This window comes from Dryas octopetala, chromosome 6, assembly GCF_963921425.1.
Source record: "Dryas octopetala chromosome 6, drDryOcto1.1, whole genome shotgun sequence".
NCBI classification, from domain to species: Eukaryota; Viridiplantae; Streptophyta; class Magnoliopsida; order Rosales; family Rosaceae; genus Dryas; species Dryas octopetala.
In genome coordinates, this window is record NC_141371.1 from 17,897,170 (window position 1) to 17,920,229 (window position 23,060).

A 23,060-nucleotide genomic window follows, 5' to 3' on the forward strand; every position below is an offset into this window, starting at 1 on the left:
TTTTAAAAAGCACTACGATCCCTATTGTTTTTCAACTAAACATTCTTAGTTAAATGAACTTATTGGATAGTTGGTGACGATGATGATAATGATTATTGTACCTATATAAACACATTATATATAAGGGAAAATGTTTAAAAAATGACTTAAACTTTAATTCATGATGCGTATTATGGATTGTATCAATGTACTCATTTAACTTTAATTTTAAAGTCAATTTGCCCCTTATGTTAATTCAGATACATTTTTCATCCAAAAAATAGCCACATGAGTGAAGTGCTTTGATTTCTATGGACTTATATTACAAGTAGAAAGACGAATTTACCCTAAAAAAAGTGATCACGTATGTGACATGGGATAACTTTTGGACAAAATTTGCAATTGAGTTGATGGAAGTGGCATATTGGCATTCAAAGTAAAGTTAAGGAGGCAGATTGATACAACTCATAATTCATGTCCTAAATTGACACATGAACAAAGTTTAAGTCATTTTTTTTTTAATTTTCACCATATATAAATAACAAAGAATATACTAATAATATATGAGAAAACAACTAGTTTTGTCCGGTGATGTAAAGGAGTGCAACAAACGCAGCACCCATAATAAGATATTATATGTGCACTTGTCAATGAGCATGGACTAGGTCTCTCACCTCAATTTGAGGATCCATATATGGTTTAACCCTTTTGTTTTTGTGCTTTCTCTAGAACATCATTCTGGTGCCTCCAAGTGGCAGCCCGTCGTGCCTTCACGACTTTTGTGTCAAATTTTGACTTAGAGAGAGAGGGAGAGAAAAGACAAGGTCCAAGTCTCCAAAACCTCTACCCCTACACAACCTTAAACGGTAACCCTTCTATTTTTGTGTTAATACCTTTAATGTCCCTCCACAAGTAAGGTTGTAAACTTGTACATATGGAAAAAGTACAAGTCTCTTCTGATAGAAAATGTTTCTACAATAACAGTAGATTAATATATATCATAAGATAACAAACAGAAAAGACAGCTCTAAATGTTCCAATTGCTTATAGAAAACTCAGAAAACCCTTCAATATATAAATCCCCATCAGCAAGCAAACAAGGAGATGAAGACAAGCTCTCCACTACCATTGAGAGCTAAACTAATACAGACTTAATTCCTTTTTCCAATTCAATTTGTCAAGTCCCCTTCATTAAATCATACCCCATCTCTCTCTCATTGTCTCTCTCTATCTCTCTCCCAAGTCGCAACCAACTTAATTTCCTTGTACAAGTAATTTCCAATGGAGTTTCAATTCCAACAGCAGAAACACTTTCCATTTCCACCAGCTAACAAATCTGCAGCAGCAGGCATTCCAATAAGCAAAGTTGGTGGTAATAAGCTGAAGGGGAGAAACAGAAGCAACAACAACACAAACAAGTTTGTTGGGGTGAGACAAAGGCCTTCTGGGAGATGGGTAGCTGAGATCAAAGACACAACACAAAAGATAAGGATGTGGCTTGGAACCTTTGAGACTGCTGAAGAGGCTGCTCGAGCTTATGATGAAGCCGCTTGCCTTCTTCGTGGCTCAAACACTCGCACCAACTTCATTACACATGTCTCTCTGGATTCACCTCTTGCTTCTCGCATCCGTAATCTTCTTAACACAAAAAAATTAGGAGGCAATAAACAACAGCATAATAGTAGTACTGCTGCTCATGCCTCTGCCCCCATATCAAACACTAGCATTAGCATTACTAGTACTAGTTCCTCCACTAGCAGTGGTGATCATGGTACTTCCCTTCCTAGTCATCATGAGGTATTTCATCAAGATTCTCAGTTTTTTGATGATGTGTACAAGCCAGACTTGATAAACTGCAATGAGGAATTTGAGCTGAGTAGTACTTCTTCTCAATCTCAATCCAATCTCTCATGGAGCTATAATGAAACCGGTATGATTGACCAGTTCTCATTTGCTCAACAAGTGTTTGATTTGCCAAAAGAGGCAGCTGCCTTGTCCACGGAGACAGCTGAAGCTGATTCGGGGTTGTTTGAATTCGAAAGGATGAAAGTTGAAAGACAGATATCAGCTTCACTATATGCAATGAATGGGGTGCAGGAGTATATGGAAACAGTTCATGATCCGAATGAAGCTCTGTGGGATCTTCCACCATTATGCTCTTTATTCTGCTAAATATGAAGGTTTTAACAGCTACCAAGCCTTGGAATCTTCATCTCCATTTCACTTTCAGTAATTCTTGTCAACTTTTTTCTTTCACTATAAACTCTTAAGGGTTTATGGTATAGGACCAGATTATAATAACAGAGAAACTGTTAAGAGATAAAGATGGATATTTTTATTTGTATTATTAACTTATTCTTGCTGATTTTAATGTCTGCAGAAACATATATACATGGAGAAGTACTACTAATGTTTTTTAAAAGGTTTCCTCAATCATATCTCTATCTAAGCAATTATGTTGATTTGAATATACATATGTCCCCCATTGTTTAAATCAACTTTCTTTGGACAAATGTAAATCTGACATGTCACAATTTCACATTCATAGATCTAGTAGGAAAATTGAAACAGTAGGAAAATTAAATATGGGGATTTATGATTTTGTTTCAAAAATTAATTTTCCAACTTGTTAGTCCTGCACTGCACCAAACATAGGACATGACTATTTTCATTATCCAGGTTGTTAGTCCTGCACTACACCAAACATAAAGGCAGTTCTTAGCTAGCTTAGTCCATACCAAGCTAGTCCATGCCAGTCCCAATAGCTAGTCCATGCCAAGACAGTCCTGTGAAACAAACGAGGCCTAATGGCATTCAAAATTGTAAAACTAGATTTGGTGGGATGTGCCAGGTTGCTGCTGTAGTGCAGCACAATGCCATATTGGCCACATGTGATGTGAGAGGGCCTAGCATTGAGCTACTCTAATGAGCTCTCACGACCTCACCATACAAGATAATGAACTTAACAATGTCATGCAAGTCAGAACAATATATAATCCTTCTGTCATATTCAGCTATCTCTGTGCTCCTTTGCTAAATAATAAGACTTGAATTCGAAGATTTTAAGATTAATTTACTCATTTGAGATTTAAATACATAATTTGTAAAGCCTGTATGGTTTGGGATCCAAGATCCTGGATATGTGGTTTGACATTCGGGATTCAGAGTTCAAGATCCTGGATATGTAGCTTTTTAATTAAAGAATTTAAGTTGGTTTAATTAAATTGGATAATTGAATTGCTACCAATTGAGGCATAAAGTTGGTATTATAGGTTAATAAATATAATAATGAACTAAGGCCACCCCAGTGATTGCGCATAACATGATGTCGAGGTTAGTGCTTGAGTATTGCTAAGGGTAACAGGGCTAGAGCTCCCACACAACTCACTTGCCCTGACATGATCATGTTAAAAGTGCTCAATTGGCCAACCTCCAAACATAGTTAAGTTAAAATTTGAACTTAAGTAGAAACCATAGGAAAACTCAGAAAGTACAGAGACTTTATCAACTTAGACTGATTTCTAGAATTTTATAGGGAGATATGACCAAAAGAAAAGGTCATGTCGAAACTTTGCTAAAATTGACTTTTGACTAAAGTTGTTATTATGAGCTAGTGTTGAACTTCTGAATCTGTTAAACCCAACCTTGAACAGACAAGGTCATCGGTTTACGAGAAAACGGTTTTAACACCAATTGTTGTCAAACTAGAGACTCCAATTACCCAAAGGTGTTCAAAGCAGATGTTGGAAAAACTGTAAGTTGGATTTTAAAATGTGATCAATGTGGTAGGCTTGAATTTTTCACCCTACCTTAATTTTAGTTACTTTAATTTTCGGCATTTTATTTTGAGGAATTTAGGATTTCCTTAATTTATTTTTGGCAAAATAGGAACGTTAATTGTGGTTCAAGAATTTTTCTTGGACCAAGAGAGAGACCATGGTTGGAAGGTACTCATCTCAATAAACGTTTAGTTGAGTAGAATGAAATTTTAGAGGAAGGAATGTGATTTATCCAATGTTTGGTGATTATTTAAAATTATTTTGAATTTCTATAAATTAGTTTGGAAAGTGGTAATTTTCATAATTTTTTTGGATGTCAAAATATTGTTTTGATGCTTTAGATAAAAACTACTTATAAAGACGAATCCGTAGGATTTTTCAGGGAATTATTTGGAGTCTCATGCTACTATTTTTAGTGAATTTTCATAGTTTGTAGAATTTTAGAAATTAAAATAATTAGAAACAAAAACCTCAAATATATATATGTATATATATATATCTTTGTGTGTGTGTGTACGGATGGAAAGCAGAAAAAAAAAAAAAAAAAAAAAAAAAAAAGTTTCCGAGACATCCTTAAATTTCATTTCAGGGAATGAAGTTGATTACTTCTAAACCGTACTCTCAAAACCATCATAAGAACAGAACCAGAACAAAATGTAGATGTCACTCAAAGGAAAATGCACAGCTAGAGAAACAAAAACTTCATTTCAGGGAATGAAGTTGATTACTTCTAAACCGTACTCTCAAAACCATCATAAGAACAGAACCAGAACAGAATGTAGATGTCACTCAAAGGAAAATGCACAGCTAGAGAAACAAAATCATGCACAGAGACGTGGAGGGATAGACAGATAGCTACTGAAGCTGAAAGGTATAAGGTTTTAGCAATCTTCTTCCCCTTCACCCTCCACATCGGCGTCTTCTGCCCCAACTTCCTCGTAGTCTTTTTCAAGAGCAGCAAGATCCTCACGGGCTTCGGAGAATTCACCTTCCTCCATCCCCTCACCTACATACCAATGGACAAATGCTCGTTTGGAATACATTAGGTCAAATTTATGGTCAATTCGGGAGAAAACCTCAGCCACAGCAGTGTTGTTGCTTATCATACAAACTGCCCGTTTCACCTTAGCAAGATCACCACCTGGCACCACCGTTGGGGCTTGGTAGTTAATGCCACATTTGAAACCAGTAGGGCACCTGAAAGTATCAATTTGGAACAATAAATCAGAACAAAACAAAAGACAGCAAAACATATCTTTAAAACTTAATAATCTCCCTCTCAGTATCTGATAATACTCAACTTTTTTGCCTTGAAATGAACCTGTAGCATCATCTTGATCTGAACCACCAGGATAAATGATCTAAATTGTTTATTTTTTTTTTCTTTTAAACAAGAAGATGAAAACAGAGGAGTTTTCTGCCACTATTATTGCTACCATTTGAACAAAAAAAATAAATTAAAGTATGCAGTGACTAGGAATATGAGAGCATTTTTAACCCACAAAAAGTTCTAGAGAAATACTAAGAGAAATTGGCAGCACCAATACAACCATAGTTTAACATTTATAACAGTCAATAAATACCAGTGCCTGAACTTAAGAACCAAAATAATGGAAACAATGATAAAGAAAGGCTAATCTCATCCATTTTGGTGCAAGTACTATTTAGGCTTATATTCTAATGAAATTAGACACATGGGAGGTCTACTCACCAGTCAACAAATTGAACTGTCCGCTTTGTCTTAATGGTAGCTACTGCACCATTTACATCCTTTGGAACAACATCACCACGGTACATTAAGCAGCATGCCATGTACTTCCCATGCCTTGGATCACACTTGGCCATCATACTAGAGGGCTCAAATACAGCACTTGTGATCTCAGGAACTGAATGTTGCTCATGGTAAGCCTTTGCAGCGGAGATTACAGGGGCATAAGATGAGAGCATAAAATGGATACGAGGATATGGCACAAGGTTAGTTTGAAACTCTGTAATGTCCACATTAATGGCACCATCAAATCGCAACGAAGTGGTCAAGGAAGAAATGATTTGGGATATTAAGCGATTCAAGTTGGTGTAGGTTGGCCTTTCAATGTCTAGAGATCTCCTACATATGTCATAAATGGCTTCATTGTCTAGAAGCACAGCCACGTCTGTATGTTCAAGGAGAGAATGTGTGGAGAGTACACTATTGTAAGGTTCTACAACAGCAGTAGAGACCTGCACGTTTAAGATAAATTGCTGTAGAGAGTTGCACATGCATAGTTCAGCAATATTAAGAAAACCATTGAGTAGAAGCAGATGACACAAAATGATGTGGCATTAAATAAATTAAAGCCTATAAAAATTGTCGAAATTCTCAAAAAGTAATCTTTCCTATGTTTCTGCCTACAACTTCTGTTGTCTCTCCAGATGAGAATAAACCTGAAGTACAATCTTTCTATTTTCAGACTACGAATGCATTGTTCAACAACATAAACAAAACCATTTAGTAGAAGCAGATGACAAAAAGAGACGTGAACATTAACAAAATGAAAGCCTATAAATGTCATTCTCAAAGAAGTCATCTTTCCTAATTTTATGCCACCACTTATGTTGTCTCTCCAGGTGAGAATAAACCTGAAGCATGATCATTCTAATTTCAGACTTGGCTTTTTCTTAATGCCCATGAATTTTATACAGATTAAGTTCATTGCAATAAAACCACAAACTGGTACACAAGACAAAATTTAGATAAAAAAGATGAGTTGATAAGTGTTCAGTAGTATGTACCTGAGGAGAAGGAAAAATGGTGAAACCAAGTTTTGACTTCTTCCCATAATCTACAGACAGTCGTTCAAGAAGTAATGAGCCCAAACCAGAACCGGTGCCACCACCAACGGCATTAAATACCAAGAACCCTTGCAAACCAGTGCAATTATCAGCTAATTTTCTCACCCTGTCAAGGCATAGGTCCACAATTTCCCTCCCCACTGCAGCATTCAACAGAGAAAACCAGTTATTAGTGAAATAATAGAAGGAACTGCCACTTTAACAGTGCATAGAAATTCATATACCTGTGTAATGTCCCCTGGCATAATTGTTAGCAGCATCTTCTTTCCCAGACATAAGTTGCTCAGGATGGAAAAGTTGTCTGTAAGTCCCAGTCCTGACTTCATCAATGACTGTGGGTTCCAGATCAACAAATATAGCTCTGGGCACATGCTGGCCAGAACCGGTTTCGCTGAAGAAGGTGTTAAAAGCATCATGTGCAGCATCAACAGAGGTGTCACTGCATTCACATATAAACCTTCTTAGGACCAGAAGAGTGGACATAAGAAAAAAGGAACAAAAAGGATCAGCTTGCAAAAATCCCATAGTGAATTTTTTAAATCACTGAGATGCTTTGTAAAAGTATTATCCATGTATATTAAATAATATAGCCTATACTTGCAAGTAAGGACTTGAAAGATGAATTTATATAAACTAACCAATGAACTAGTCCACATACACACAGGAAAAAGAAAACAGAGAGTTGTTCAAAGAGTTCAAAACAATATTAATATTCAAGAGCCCACCAACAAGCCAGTTATTTCAAATAGATGGCAAACAATATCTTGAAAAAACAAGTTGTTACAAGTGCAGTGAAAGAATAGAAATAACTTGCAAAAACCGACCACTTACGAACTACTATGGGTCACAGGCAAACTCATAAACAGGCATTCACTAATCAATGTTTTGGGGACACCAAGGCAACAGAAAAATGAATGCTCTTTCACTACCTGGATATTTAATTTGGGTACATGAACTCTATCAATTTCAGCACATTAAATATTATGATTCCTTATATGAAAATTGCATGAGAAAGTTATCAATACAATCAGATAATTCAAGATTATACAAATTAAGGATCTTAAGCATATGTCGCACCTTATGATAAGTTTATTTTAGTCTACCATTGCATAGTTTGCATTACAATTCACGAGATCACAACTTTTATGTTATCTATGGATTTTAACTTATGGTAATTGTAGATTACCAACTGGAAAGGGTGCTTGAGTTTCAATCAAGGAAGGAAAAGAGTAATATGATCCATAAAAACTGACAATTGTATGGAAATAGTAAATTGAATGACAAAATCTCAACAAACCACCACAATTACTAATTTAATTTTAGTATATGCAATAATAATAATTAGCACAAACTAAGACATATTCTGAGTCAAATTCCAGGAAAAAAAATATATAACATTCCCAAATCTAGACAGGAAACTGAAAAGGAATTTAAATGAGTAGGCACAAGTTAAGAGCAGAAGGCGACTTTCCTCAATTAACTTCAAAATTCATTCAAGATTTCTCCAAATTAGTAATAAATCAAGAATAAGGACCAACAAAGTTAAGAGAATTGGTTTAAGCCCCTTGATCAAAATCACAAATTATGATTTCATAATAAAATTCTCCCCAGAAATATTCCTAAGGGAAAAATTTTGGGCACCTGTGAGAGACCGTGGACAATCACTGTTGGATTAAATGTTTAATCTCTTAAATAGATAACTCATTGACTTGTTGTATTTAATCCAACCACTGAGTGTAGTAAATGCTCACAGTTGCTCAAAATTTGTCCCTAAGGAGAATGGGACTGAAATTCTCCCCATTTCCGCTTTCATAACTGAATAAGAAAAAAACCAAAAACATGAATAACTTCGATTCAACTCATGTTTATTTCCTTTCTTTTATTTAAAAAGGGAAACAACTAAAGAAAAACGCAAAGGTGAATTTCGGTTAATCCATCATTTCGTATTTGGAACCTCCAAGTGAGATCTGCTATTTTGTTGCACATAATTGGTAGGAAACTTGGCTCAATATAACCCAATTCCCAATAATATTAACAATCTCAAACCTTAGAGAAATGGAATCCCAGAAGCCAATTCATTAAAAACAGAAGGATTATGGTACAAAGATGAAAATTAAAACACCCAGTCAATGAAAGGTGTAAATGAATTTGAGACAGATGGGTTCATAGCATATAATATATAAAAGGTGTAAATGAGTTTGAGACAGATGGGTACCTGGGCATTGTACCATCAGGTTGAATTCCATGCTCAAGGCAGTAGAGCTCCCAACAGGCATTCCCAACTTGGATCCCTGCTTGTCCAATGTGTAGGCTTATTATCTCCCTCATTTCTCTATACAAACACAAATGCCAATGCAAGAAAGAAACAATCAAGAAATACAAGCAACAATGTTTTTTGTTGATAAATGGCAATTAGCAACCAAAAGTACTCGATCAACGAACCCCAAAAGAAAAAACTAAGGCCAAGAACGATTTATCACTTTACTTTTGTCAGTGATTTAGAAATTGTATGGATTATCAGATTCAGAACACAAAATCTAAAGAGGGAGAAACTATAAACTTGGTCTAAATTTCAATCGGTGGATAGAATACTTGCTAATTAAACCTTTAAGGGAGGCAGTTTTTTTTTTGATAGATTTAAGGACGGCAGTTACTTCTTTTAAGTTTTAACTTGCCAAGTGTCATTTTTTCTTTTGCTGTTTCGTTTTGGCCCTTTACTAAGAAAAATTATAGCCTGCACTCCTACGAGCTACCACCAATAAATTTAAAAATATGAGAGTAGTTTTGCTCGGCTCTTTTAACTGAGGTGTATATGTACGGATGTACCTCTTATCTAAAATGTTTTGTATGTGTTTAAAAAATTAATCATGAATTAATCTATTATATTTAATTATTTCTGATGTTATAATGATGAGAGAGATAAATAATTTGATAACTCTTTTCTATTTTTATTCTTATTTTTTATTACTCAACTTTTTTCTACTTTTTTATTACCTATTAATTTCTTTTTTATCTTTTATTTAATTATTTCTAATAATTATTTATTCTTTTGTTTTTTTGCTCTTCTCCAGTACGCCTCTAGTATCCAAAAAATCACATCCATTTAATAATTTTTGCTTCTTTTCTTTTTTTTTGCCCTTCTCCAGTATGCCTCCAGTACCCAAAAAATCACATCCATTTTTTTTTGGTCTTCTCCTGTATGCATCTTTTATCTACTTTTTTAATTAATTAAAAAAATATTCCAACAACACATTTTTTTTGGGCCTAAGAATTTTTCTCTCTTGTCTCATACATGACCTTTTTAGATCAAACAAATTCTTAGGCCAATCCAAGGTGTTGTAGCATTTGAAGAGAGAAGAATAGTTGCAACAACATAATTTTTATTTTTAATTTTTTTTTGAACTCATGTAACTTTTTATTGGATTTTCTATGTATGCAAATGAGCTGTTTTAGATTTTTGTTTGGCCAACATTTTAGATTAAACTTTGCAAATGAGTTTTTTGTTCGAATTGCATATGTATTGTTGGAATATTTTATTTTTTCATTAATTAAAAAAATAGATAAAGGTGTATTGAGAAGACCCAAAAAAAAAATGAATGTGATTTTTTGAGCACTGGAGACATACTAGAGAAGAGCAAAAAAACAAAAGAAGCAAAAATTATTAGAAATAATTAAATAAAAGAGAAAAGAGAAATTAACGGGTGATAAAAAAAGTTGAGTAATAAAAGATAAAGGTAAAAGTAAAAAAGAGTTGTCAAATTATTTTTCTCTCTCATCATTCTAACATTATAAATAATTAAATACAATAGATTAACTCATAGTTAGTTTTTTAAATACATGGTAGCATTTTAGATAGGAGGTGAGCATACACTTGAGTTAAAGGAGGTGAGCAAAAAATATATAAAACAAAAAGTTAAAAACAAATGTCACAAGTAAATTTCTTCTCGTAGCTGTGCAATATTTTGAAGTATTTTTTTTTTCTACTTAAAATTAGAGTTTAGTCATTTTTATATTTTTTATTTGGATAAAAACCTTATGCCTTTATTATTGATACCCCTTTGAAAAATTTCACGCGTTAATTAGAACACCAATCACAAGCTGCCACGTGGCTACTCAAGTCAACAAAAAGTCAACACCTCAGTTCCTTTAGGCCCAACTTATGTCTCCGGCCAAAAGATGATTTAGGCCGAGAAAAAGGGAAATGCTTAAGACATGCATACCTTGACTCTGTTAACACGTTAGCAGATAAGGGCAAATAATTCAAGATATGGTTGGGTTATCTACCTACTCACCAAGGGCATATGTCAGCAATAAGATATTTTGTGACATCTTGGATCATAGTTCTACACGTGTACATTTAGAATGAAAAACCTAACGTGATTCAAGGCTATAAAAGGTAATCAAGGCTATAGTGTTCCAGGTCCTCGCCTCCACACAAAAATCCAGACTTCTTTTCCAATTTCTTGTTTCCTTTACAGCACATGTACTATTCATCATCGATTTGTACTGTTTATGAGTTTTTAATTGTCATTATAAACTATAAATTGTTCTTTTTAATAGTCATCAGGTACTCTTGTGTACTTTGGTATTGTTTTCAACTTTATTTATTGTATTCCCTTGTCCTTTCTCTATCAATGTGAGTTTTTTTTCTCTGACTATTGATTTCCTTAAAAAGTGCTCTGTCTATCATGGTTTATGGGTCCAGATCCCGATATTCCCATTATTGAGCATTTATTTTTTGTTTATGCGAGTATTTTTTCCTTTTTAAGTCTTTATGTTTCAGGTTATGTCATTTTCTTTTTACTTTCTTCAAGATTAAGTCTATTTCTAATATTTGGTCAAAAAAAAAAAAAAAAGTCTATTTCTAATATTTATCATGCATAGATCTACTATTCACAGTTACTTCTTTTCTCCCTTTCTTCATATCTTGATTACATCTTTCTAGATCTAGTTTCATAGTTATCTTTAATTCATTTTTGTTTACCAAACACTTTTACTTTCAATTTTCACCACACAATCATAGTGAAGTCCTAGATTGTCCTAGGCATAAAAAGAACTTAGATAAAGTTTTCCCGTTCCTTCTTTATTGCACAATCTTTTGAATATAAGTCAAATTTATATTTTATCGTCTAGAATTATTTATTTCCAATTTTAGTTTAAATTTCTTTTCGGCTACGTTAGGCCGAAAAGTGGCACGCCCTTCACGTCGGAAGCCTCATTGGTTACTCTTGGTGAGGTGTTTTGGCTTCAATCATGGCCCTCCACGTGGCCATTGTGTTTTTGTGTTAAAACATATATTTTTTCTAAATAAAGTCATTTTTAACCATTATCTTGTCAAAGAAATATGTCATTATTTTTTTATTTTTTGAGGGTATCGGGTACGGGTTCACCTTATACCTTCCTAGAGTATAGAATGAGGTGTGTGGAGGCTGCATGTTAGGTTTTAACTTTAAGATTTTGAGATTTTGAGATTTTGAGATTTTGGGCCGAACCCAAAATTTCAGAGTTAAAATTTAATATAAAGTCCACAAACTAGGGTTTGAGGAAGAAGTAAAAATGCACTGACGAACACTCGAAAATAGCCACCGAGCACTCGGCGCTTGGTATGTGTGAAAAAAAAAAAATAAACTTATATACTAATATTATGTAATATGGAATGGTTACAATATTATTGAATTTTCGTTAGAATTTTAAAAGTCATAAGACTTTAGTCAATAAATTATATAATTAAATGAGCTAAATGAAAGTCTCCCTATATAATACACAATGATGCACACGTAAAAAAACTGTTGTTATATGAACATTCGTTCCATTCTCACTGCACACCCATTTTGTATTACACACCCATATCATTTTAATGTTTAAACAACTTCTCACTACACACCCCAAACATTCAAAATTACCCACACAAGTCACAACACAAAAAAATAAATAGTAAAAATGGAAAGAAAAAAAAAATTGAGCGACATCCCCAGACCCGATCCCAAGGTCCTAACCCTCTCTCTCTCTCTCTCTCTCTCTCTCTCTCTCTGCCTCTCCTTCCTTCTCCCTTTCTCTTCACACCCTCCCACTCAGACGAAAAGTAGCCACCAACCTTGCTAGCCTTCTAGATCGGAGGTCTCTAACTTAAAGGACATAGGGTGAATTTCATCTTGATGATAGTGTTCACATAATCATGCACATTAGTCTAACGAATTGTATTGGTATATTGAACTCAATGCCCCATTAATGGTTCTAATAGGCTAAGTATGGGATATGTGTCTATGTCTCCTCTAAGGATTAAGAGCTTACTATCCTCAATAATTGTTAAGTTGTATTGTAGTAGACTATGATTTAAGTCAAAACACAGTTCACAATCCACTAGTGCATCATAGATGCACTAGCTTCATCAATCTAGAGTCATCTACTCTAACTGTTTGAGATTCACCGTTATCTAATTAGAGATTGATTAAGCTACAATATACTCATATCAAGCATGCCAATAAACTTGATAAGATTGTGATAGTCTTCATAGTTTATAATACATACCCATTAAGTATATGTATTCCTTATGTGTAGGACTTTCACATAAATACTTAATGATCCTTTAAACTTAGGGAATAACCATGATTCAATATTTATGCTCATGAATAAATCATGCTTATCCATGTATTAGATTTGAAATAAATAATTCAATTAATAAATATTGAAATTGCTCTTGAGGGCAATATTTCCAATAGTCTCTCTATAAAGTAAAACATTAAAAATGGTGAATTCTCTCTATTTTTAGACCACAAGAACCATAACTCTGTTTTAAATTTAGATGCTTTGAATGTTGATTTCTTTATGTATTCTTATTCCCTTTATTTTTAACTAGCTAGTTGTGACATAACATGTTTAGGGCTTATATGATGGTATGAATTTGTGGAGCTTGAATTTCATTTAGGTGATGGATGAAAACCAAGAACAAAATGGTGGATTATGCCATTTTTCAATTCCAACTAAAGATATGGAAGGATTAAAAACAAAATATGTGGGAATGTTTTTTGAGACAATGGAAGAAGCAAGAACGTATTATGAAGATATATATGGTCGACAAAGAGGTTTTTGCTCTCATGATCAAACTTAGATGATGAGAAGAAGGGGCTCAAATGATGTTCCTAGTATACTATTTGCTTAGTCACATCAAGGGAAGCACATTGGTAGGATTAATTAAAGTAGATAATGCTATGGAGGGGACTAATGAGAAAGAGATTGAGAAGAAAGGTAGAAGTTGTACATTCTACTATTAAATGTGCTTGCAAAGCTTATTTGCAGGTTATACTAGACAAATGGAGTGGCAAATGGAAAGTTATAATGGGACACTCACAATCACAAAATTATTAGTCGAAGTAAGAGAATAAAATTGAAATGAAATCAACACATGCCCATAGTAGTGAAGGATTTGATTGAAGCATTTTCAAAGAGAAAACTTAGAGATTGATAAAGATCCTTAAATATTTGGTGGCGAATACATTTGCTTTGGTAATAGTGATAATTATAACAAGGAATGTCAGACATAAAGACTAGATGGTGGAGATGCGCAATCAGTGCTTACATACTTTTGGAAAAAGCAAGATGAGAATCCCCAATTTTTTTTATGCAAATTCCATGTGATGAAAATCTCGTATGATGTAACAATACTTTTGGGATGTAGTCACATTTGACACAATAGTCGTTTGGTTACTCTACTGCAGTGGCCTCAATCTGTTTTTAAGTTGATTAATTAACAGACAAGTTCCACTATATATAACATGCAAGCAAAGTAATTATAAATAAATACAACTTAATTTATTTGCATGCTACCTAGTAAATCTACATTTTTTAGTTTGTAGCAATTTTATTACTCAATTTGTCATGCATAATTAGTTAATTTAATTAATCCAACTTATTAAAGTAATCATCCATTTGATTAAATTAACCATAATTAATTATTAATTGTGTCTAACTTATTTAATTAATTATGCTTAATAGTCCTTAAAGAGTGAGTAAGGATTAAATATCTGCTTGTAGATCTCCTTAGCTTAATCACCAACAAGTGGAATGGCTAAAACACAAGATTAAAGCCTAATGACTTTACCGAGTTCAAGTTTCTCAAGTCTAACGGAAATACCTTAATTACTTTATGGGCTAGTTGAAAAACCGGCAGAGTTTCCCTACGATAGCCTAATGTTCAGTAATGCTATACTTACCACATTTTTATACCACAATTTCATATCATCTTACATGACATTCATACATTGGACATTACAAATTAAAAAATAAAACCTAAAAAAGAAAAAGGAAATATCTGTAACGACCCGACCCAAATTTTCACTAGAAATTTAAATTTTTTTTATTTAATTATGGTTTTAAGAGGTTTTAAAGGATGTTAAATTATATTTTAAAGATTTTGTGATTTATTTGAAAAAACAATAATAATAATAAAAAAAAAGGGTTTTGATTTAAATTTTTATTTTTGGAGCTTGACCTAAAGTTGACTTTTAAAATAAATCGGCTTTCGATTTTGAACTTGGGTCCGTTGGATAGATTTCGAGTCCACGAGTTTATAGATAGGTAGCACGCATCATTTCGAGTACGATTTGAGAGATATGGACGTTTGAAGCGAGGGGTAATTTCGTAAAATTGACAACTTGGGTTTTAAAAATTCAAAATCAGATTTTTTAAGAGAATCTCTCTCTCTCTCTAGAATTTTCTACACACTCTCTCTCCCTTTATTTCTCTCTCCCCGCACCCTCTCCCCTGCGCCATTACCCAGCCACCACCCCCACTCACCATCGCCGGCCACCTTGCCGGCCTCTGGCTCCAGCAAGCTTCCCTCCAGGCGCCGACCACCCCCCAGCCTACTCTCTCTCCTCATTCTCTCTCTCTTCGAGTTCTCTCTCTCCTCCCTCTTCTATGCGCGCAGTCACCATCCACCAGCATCGATCACCTCCCGCCGACCTCAACCACCGGCGACCTTCCCCCTCTGGCCGGACGTCACCTTCCAGTCGTCCTCCTTGTCGAGCTCTCCCCCCTGCACGCGAAAACTTGCCAGAAAAACCACCTCGCGCCGCCCCTTCACTTCGTCGGTTCCGACCATCTTTGGCCTCAATTCAACGTGTTTTCAGGTGGGTTTTTCTCCACTCTTGATAGGCCTTCTTTCCCCTAGACTTATGTTGATTTATTTCAGTAATTAGGAAATTGAAAATCTGAGACCCTATTGATGATTAATTGAAATTGAAATTGTGGTTAATTTGGACTAATTTCTTCCCTAGGAGACCCTATTGATGACTAAGTTTGAGAAATTAAATGGGTTCTATTGAAGTCTATTGTTTTTGGCTAAATTAGTCTTGGAAACAACAAAGCTGGGCGGCATCAGTGGTGGTCTCGTCCCTCATTGTCATTATTGGAAATTAGATTTGTTTTTTTTAGAGCGATTTCTAAGTTGGTTACTGATTTGGAGCAGGTGGAAGTCTTATGAATTTGAGGAAAACCTCAATTTGGATTGTATTCAGATACTTTTCTGTATCGAATCGATTCACAGACGAGTCCTGGTTGAGGTATGGCACGCATAAAGTTTAATTGGATATATTTGGTGGATTAAATGTTTGGGTGTAGTTGGATTTTGAGCCGGGAAGGAATTAGAAGAGATTTGGGTAATCAGACCTTAAGAAAGGTAATAAATCATCTTTGAAAAAATATAGAAGGGTTGAGCGGAACGTTTAGGCTTCACACGTACACTGTAATCGTCGTTGAGCCGAGCCTAATTTCATATTTCATTTCTTTAACTGTAGGCGACAACCCTAAAATCCGAGACGACGCAGTAGAGGATGGAAGCTAGGGCTATCTCTGTGAGTGGACTCTTATTTTTTTAAATGATTTATGAAATTCGTTATCTATTTTTTATATGTAAATTTTTAGTTGAGAAATGGAAGTTTAAAATAGACTTTTGGTTTTTCTAAGAGTTTATGAAAATATCACCAATTAATTTATATTTAACTTTTTGAAGTTGATTTTGGGATTTGATTAATGGTATTAAATTTTGGATTACAAATGCTACCGCAAATAAATTTCTTCTTGTTGGATGTTGAAACTAGTTTCTTATTTTTACACGTATGAGTTATTTCATATTTTAGTATATGGACGAAAGATTTGATTTGTTTTATGTCTTAAAATGTGATTTATTGAGGACTGTTTTACTAGTTGTGTTTATGCATTTGTTTTGAGGATTTAAAGTTTTGGAAATGTTATAAAAATGTTCTTTATTGGTGGAAAAAAAAAAGACATTATGTTTGGTTATGGGAAAAATAGTTTTAAATCGCCTTTCAGTACCCTCCAGGTTATCAGATTGAATAGGTCTTTGGGACCCATTGCAGCACACACATAGGATTTGGGCCGTGTGTCGTGATGCTTGACCCTTTGGGGGTTGGCTCTGCGTGCACGTAAGACAGAATTTATGGCTCTGCATGCGTATCACAGATTCTCGGCTGTGCGCATGTATGACAGATTCTCCGGGTAACTGACTTGGTGTGTTGTATTATATATGTATTATACGGTTTCATTGCGATCGTTTATTTTAAATTCGTAAACTAGTTAGAATTTAAAATGTTTAAATTTTATTTGATAAATGATTTATGCTTCTGTTTAGTTTATTAAATTATGAAAACAAATTTGAACGTGTTCTGAAAATGTTTTAAAACTGGGGGTTTTTCAAAGAGCGACGTGAGGTCTTGAGTTAAATGTGGTTATGAAGGATTTTCTTAAAACAGAAAGTTTACTTTTGTTTTCATTTTCATTAAACTGTTCACTCACTGAGTTATCTCATAGTTTTTCTTGTTTTTGTCTTAAATTTTTTCCCCCAGGTAGTAGCTTTGGTGGAGGTCGTGCCATTCGCGTCGAGGCAAATAGCATCCATTTTCCATTCCCGGATCTTGTAGGCATCACTTTCATTTTTGTGAAAGTTATTTTTCTTTAATTGAAAAAAAATTTCTGTAATAGGAGTAGTGGCTCTGATTACCATACTTAAATTATAAGGTTATTTTATATTGTTGGGTCTGAGACCCTTTTTGGTTGTGGTAGAGGTGGTTGTTGTCTTAGAAGTGCTTTTTAAAAGATTTTGAAATTTCTGGGTTAGTCCATTTTCAGGGGAGGTTATGCCGAATTTTTGATAGGATTTTCCTTGATTTTGGATTCTCGCAGGACCTCTCCGGGTTTCAAGGTAGAAATCCGAGGGCGGTTCTGCCAATACCCTTCCAGTAAAGTAATGACACATCAGGTGGGATATAAATGTGGGAAAAAAATGTGGGACAACTAGCATTATTGCCTAATGTTTGATCATTATGTTCATAATGTAAAAACCTTAATGGGCATTACTTAGACAACCTGATCAAAAATTAAACTAGGAACTACTTCAAAATAAAGTTTGTTCCAAGAAGGAAAGGAAACAAATTTAACTATGAAAGCCCTCATACATGGTTTCTTCCTAATTATGAAATCACCCTTTAGAGAGGAAGGGAGAATTTAAGAGAAGCTCTCAAATTCAAGAAGGGTGGCTAAAATAGGTAGAAATAGCTTCTATTTATAGGCATTCCAAGTGGGTACACTTGGCAAAAGTGATGGGTGTGAAAATCAAGTGAACAAGTGTAATGAGCAATCAGCAAAAATGGTGGCAACCTACATGTCCTTTTGCCATGTGTCGTTTCCTCCAAGTGTCTAGACTTTTTATGGATGCATCCCTAGTATTGGTTCAAGGTTGATGGATGGCTAGGATTGTTCCACATTAGCGATCCATGTTTTTTTTTTTCTTTATTAGTTTCTTTTGATTCAAGTGTGTTTTATCTTCGTCCTTTGGAAATTCACCAGAAATACTCTTATTGTTCAATGAAAAATCTGTTGACACATGAACTTTTGTGTCATTCGATACTATTTTTGTACGATCTTGGTTTTCTTAACGATTTACACGTCTCAAATAACCGAAAACATCTGCAAAGTAGTATTGAGATAATTGCAAGAGTACAATATCGCTCAAGTAATATAGTAATAAGTAAAGTATCGTTTCGACATGAATCTAGTTAATCTATTCAATACCAGCGTGATTTATTACCAATTAAACAAGGCAATAATTATGATGATTTAAAACTAACTTATGCACTAAATTAAAAGCAAGATAACAATGTAATAGATGTAAGCAAAGATGATAAAATACCAGGACATTGATTTCACCTAGCTAATCCTATCCAAATCCTTTTAGCTTGTTAATCCTAAATTACCTAACATGTTGATAATCGTTTTCCCTTACCTTACCAATACTCCCTTCCAAGTTTATTAGTTGTGCTCCATACCGTCAACCCACTCTATTCCTAGTTATGGACTTAGATGGCTAAGAACTAATTAAGATTTATGGAAAATACTTGAGACTACACAAACCATAACCTAATCTTCCGAGTCGGCTATGTAATTTATGGTACTTGTTACAAGAAGCTATCAATTAGGTATCTCCTTCTAGTCTTAACCTCACTCTTCAAATCAAACAATTAACGGCCAGTTAATTGAAAGCATTAAGAATAGAAATAAGCACTCAAACATGAATAGATAACAAAAACAAACAACATCAAAGAATTTCAGTATTCATAGCCCAAAAGTAGAACACCTAGGAAACACCTAAGACTTCCTATATATATCATATATGCTACTCTTAACTCCTTCTCTTGTTGGGAGATGACCCACGGTCAAAGAAGACCAACTTAACTTTAAATTGAAGTATAATAATAGGTAAAATATGAATATATCAAGTAGCAAATATTTTGCTTTTTTTTTTCTTTTCTTTTTTTCTTTAAATTGAAATTCCTCAACAAGCTTTAAAAATTCACGGTTCAAAAAACATATATGACTTCGTTCAAAAAAATTCTAATTAGTTCTAAACTTGTGACGTCAAGTACTTTCTAACAGTGGTTCCTTGTTAGTCATCCAAGTCCTAATTTTAAGAAATATCCTAGGAAAACTGAAATAAGAAATTATATTTTCTTATAAATAAATTCTAGAAAATCTTAATAATTCAAAATTAATACTAGAAAAATATTATAAGCTCAAAATAAATTACGAAAAAATTCTAGGGTGTCACACATCTCCTTGCACTTGAAATAGTCAACCCTACCTATCCATTCATTTTAATTAGTTCTCACATCCCTTCAAATGCATTCACCTACCATTCACGTTGCATCAATTTTAGTTTTAATATTTGTAGTAGCATCAATACATGGTAAACAAAATTAATATTTTCATGTGAGACCCTGTTAAAGGGGGCCATACTTTTAATTTTCACAAAGGGCCCTAAAATCTCAAGCACAACCCTACCCTACAAGAAAGAGAAAGTAATATAATGTAAGGTTTGTTGACTTTAATTAGGTACCAAATTGTAATGTTTTTTCATTTCAACTACCAAAACGTTTATGTCATTTCACTTTAGATATTAAATTACAGTTTAGGTACCAATTTTAAAAAACATGGTTATACCGAGCTCTGACTGTCTAACAGTCATAACTTTTTTATTGATTTGTTATTTTTTCAATATTTGCAAGGCTTAAACTTTGTTTATTCTCTGGGCTATAGGACTTCATCTCCCAAGCCTAAATCAAAAGCATTAAACCCTTATAAATTTTGAATTTTTATGAATTTGAAATAGTCACAACTGTATATATAGCAAACTAATTTGTGACCTAATCCAAAATGTATTGTTCTAGGTTAGTACCTAAACTAAAAAAAGTTAGTGTTTTGCTGCTTGTTGAAAAACTATTGATATTTGGTATTTAATCATAATTTTCTATATAATGTATACTTACTGTCTAAAAAATACAATTTCTTTTTATTGTAAAATAGAATTTGAAAGTATTATGCATATAATACGCATGGGCGAATATGATAAAGTCCATTTACAAATAAATTAATAAAACTTTTTAAAATTAAAAAATTTTCAATGCACTTTTTCATAATTTCATTTTAGTTACCGATCAAAATGAAAAAGATAAATTACAATAGATCAATAAACAATATTACCATGCATATTTAGATTTTTATTAAGTTTGTGTTTGATTGCTTACTGTCACACCCCAAAATGGGGTCGACCACTTTGGGCATGTGGCAACGCCACATTGGTCTCCAATCTCAACATACTCTTTCTAAACCTTAGTAAGAACATGCATATATCGAAGATGAATGTAGGGCTTTTAACAAAGACAAACTAGTTCCAAATGATTTTTTCATTTTTAATAGCAAATAATCAGAGTGTAACCGAAATGAAAACTTTGTAAAAATGGTAAGCTTTTAGTTATTCGTTTTAAAAGATAAATCAATTTCCAAGTATAGAGACAGACCCTTTGTTTTGAAATCATTTAGCAAAACATCAAATAAGAAATCGAAATCCATTTGAAAGTGAAAACTTTATTGTAAATTCTATTTTTGGTGTAAACATAACAATATTTCAAGGTATCAAATAATAGGTAAGTAATTGAGCAATTATAATCCTTAAACAATTAATTCTACAGATTTCTCAACTAAAACATAAAAGGATAGATATAGTAAAGGAGTAGTAACAAACTCGTCCATAATTGAATCCTCTTTCTCATCACTTGAGTATTCAGATATGGGTTGTGGGATCCAAAATAATCACATGGGCCAAACACCACAAATTAGGCTAGTATAAATCGAAATAAACCATTTTAGGCCATAAAAGGCTATGCTAAACCAGTTGGGCTGGACAAAGGATGAAGTAAGTCAAGCCTAAAACTATAGACCACTTAAATTGACACATGGCTATTTTCTAATGGTGATAGAACGTAGAAATCCCACTACAACAGCCACATCCCACTAAAATCTCCACTAAGGCCATGATTAAAGGGCAAGGGAAGTGGAGAGACGTGGAGTGGGATGGAGGAAAAATAAGGCATGATGAAGCCTATAAATACCAACATGATGAACAATCAAAGAGGGGCTAAAGAAGTTTTTTTAACTTAAGCATTAGAGTGTTTTTGGCAAGTACACCTCCCATCGGATTTTGCGGACGACGATCAAAGATGAAATTCGGGCTTCTCAAAATCATCAAGAAATATTATTGTTGGAAAATTATCTAGGAGAAATTATGCTCCAACATGGGTGGTGTTGGTAAGCTATTCTTTAGTGAATTCTCTCTACTTCCAAATCTTCATTCTTTACTATTCGAAATTTCTATGAAGATGACCATACTTTTTTCCTAGAGGTTTCCTGCAACTTAACAAACTGTGTAGGGGTGAGCATCCCCAAAGCAGCTGATCACACACTCAACTAGTCCAACAAAAACTCAATCATTTCAATACAACCAATATATTAACAAGTAAGATATATCATTGGCTTAAGCCTTTGCCTAAATGGCCTAAGTACATTCAAGTAATTTAATAAATGGTTGGAAGCCTATTTAAAACTTTTAAAAGGAAAACCAAATCATTCTTACTTTGAAATATAAGCACACTGAATTTCAAATATCAAAATCACAATTACACAAACATGAGTTATATTTTTTTATCTCATAAATAAACATATGCTTTATCGGGTAGAACATGGTAAAACAATCATACAACTACACTTGTTATATCCAATCATGAATAATTTCATGAAATGAAAATGCATGTTTATTTAAATAACAAAGCAAGCGTACATTTTTCTTCATGACATTGTAAACCTGTCAAAGTTTATAAACAGTGGACTTATCCCCTGATTTGTAAATTGAATTACCTCTATCCCTCATATCTTACTAAAAAGTAAGATCTAGATAGTAAGGTGTCCTTTCATTGAAGTAAATAAAAACCATCTACTTCCCCTCTAACATATTCTTAATTTTTATAACCAACTCTAGATGAAACTTGTATGCATACCATTTAGGAAATTGAACTCAAGGATAGAGTAAGACTGTACCCCTTCATCTTTAATTAGGAAGTCCAAACACTTAAACCACATTAGTGTAAATAATCTTGATTCAATATTTATGAATGCTAATGTATACTTTGGCAGCCCCCACGAAGGGTGTGGCTGCCCTCAATGCCCCACATGTACATATGATGCTATATAATCATGAAACGACAATTCAATTATATACTCAATTCATTCCTTACACTAGTCATATAACATGTTCTATAACTCAAACAAGTATAAAATAATAAGAGCAATTAAATAAACAACCAAGTTTATGTTTAAATCTCGAATCCGAAACCATTTTGCAAGACTAAATGAACATACATTTCTTATTGGTTCCAACCCTCTTTTACACATTTAAACTAGTTCTTAAACCTTAGAACTTTCAATTTTTACAACATGGTAGAAGTTCACTCCTTAATAACTTTCGGGTATCACAAATTATGAAGGCGTTATTAGTTTAAATCTAGATGATCTAGTACCTTTTTATTAAACTAATATGTGTCACTTTGTCAAAATAGGTAAATCTAA

General features: G+C 33.6%; 2 protein-coding genes and 1 long non-coding RNA gene across 7 annotated transcripts; 2 read left to right on the forward strand and 1 right to left on the reverse strand.

Annotated features, from left to right (window-relative positions):
• Positions 1-968: 968 nt before the first annotated feature.
• LOC147282967 (ethylene-responsive transcription factor ERN1-like) lies at positions 969-2,357 on the forward strand. Its single transcript, XM_086248422.1, has one exon. It carries the CDS (start codon positions 1,261-1,263, stop codon positions 2,149-2,151), a length of 891 nt encoding a protein of 296 aa, XP_086104548.1. The 5' UTR covers positions 969-1,260; the 3' UTR covers positions 2,152-2,357.
• A 1,953-nt stretch (positions 2,358-4,310) lies between these two features.
• Positions 4,311-9,184, reverse strand: LOC147282968 (tubulin alpha-3 chain-like). Its single transcript, XM_086248885.1, has 5 exons — positions 8,806-9,184; positions 6,815-7,029; positions 6,531-6,730; positions 5,470-5,978; positions 4,311-4,955 (listed from the first exon to the last, which is right to left on the reverse strand). Exons 1-5 carry the CDS (start codon positions 8,916-8,918, stop codon positions 4,640-4,642), a joined length of 1,353 nt encoding a protein of 450 aa, XP_086105011.1. The 5' UTR covers positions 8,919-9,184; the 3' UTR covers positions 4,311-4,639.
• Positions 9,185-15,304: 6,120 nt separating this feature from the next.
• Positions 15,305-17,643, forward strand: LOC147282969 (uncharacterized). Of its 5 annotated transcripts, none has more exons than XR_015123077.1 (5): positions 15,305-15,718; positions 16,057-16,266; positions 16,385-16,441; positions 16,930-17,105; positions 17,453-17,643. It is a non-coding gene; the product is annotated as an uncharacterized LOC147282969 (long non-coding RNA). The 5 variants fall into 5 exon arrangements; XR_015123081.1 differs by having other exon boundaries at positions 16,057-16,150; XR_015123078.1 differs by lacking the exon at positions 16,930-17,105.
• Positions 17,644-23,060: the final 5,417 nt, after the last annotated feature.

Coding starts and splice junctions, on each gene's coding strand:
- LOC147282967 (XM_086248422.1), top strand. CDS start 1,261: ATGGAGTTTCAATTCCAACAGCAGAAACACTTTCCATTTCCACCAGCT.
- LOC147282968 (XM_086248885.1), bottom strand. CDS start 8,918: ATGAGGGAGATAATAAGCCTACACATTGGACAAGCAGGGATCCAAGTT. Junction 6,731..6,814: donor TGCCAGGGGACATTACACAG/GTATATGAATTT, acceptor TGAATGCTGCAG/TGGGGAGGGAAATTGTGGAC. Junction 4,956..5,469: donor ACAGTTCAATTTGTTGACTG/GTGAGTAGACCT, acceptor TGATACTTTCAG/GTGCCCTACTGGTTTCAAAT.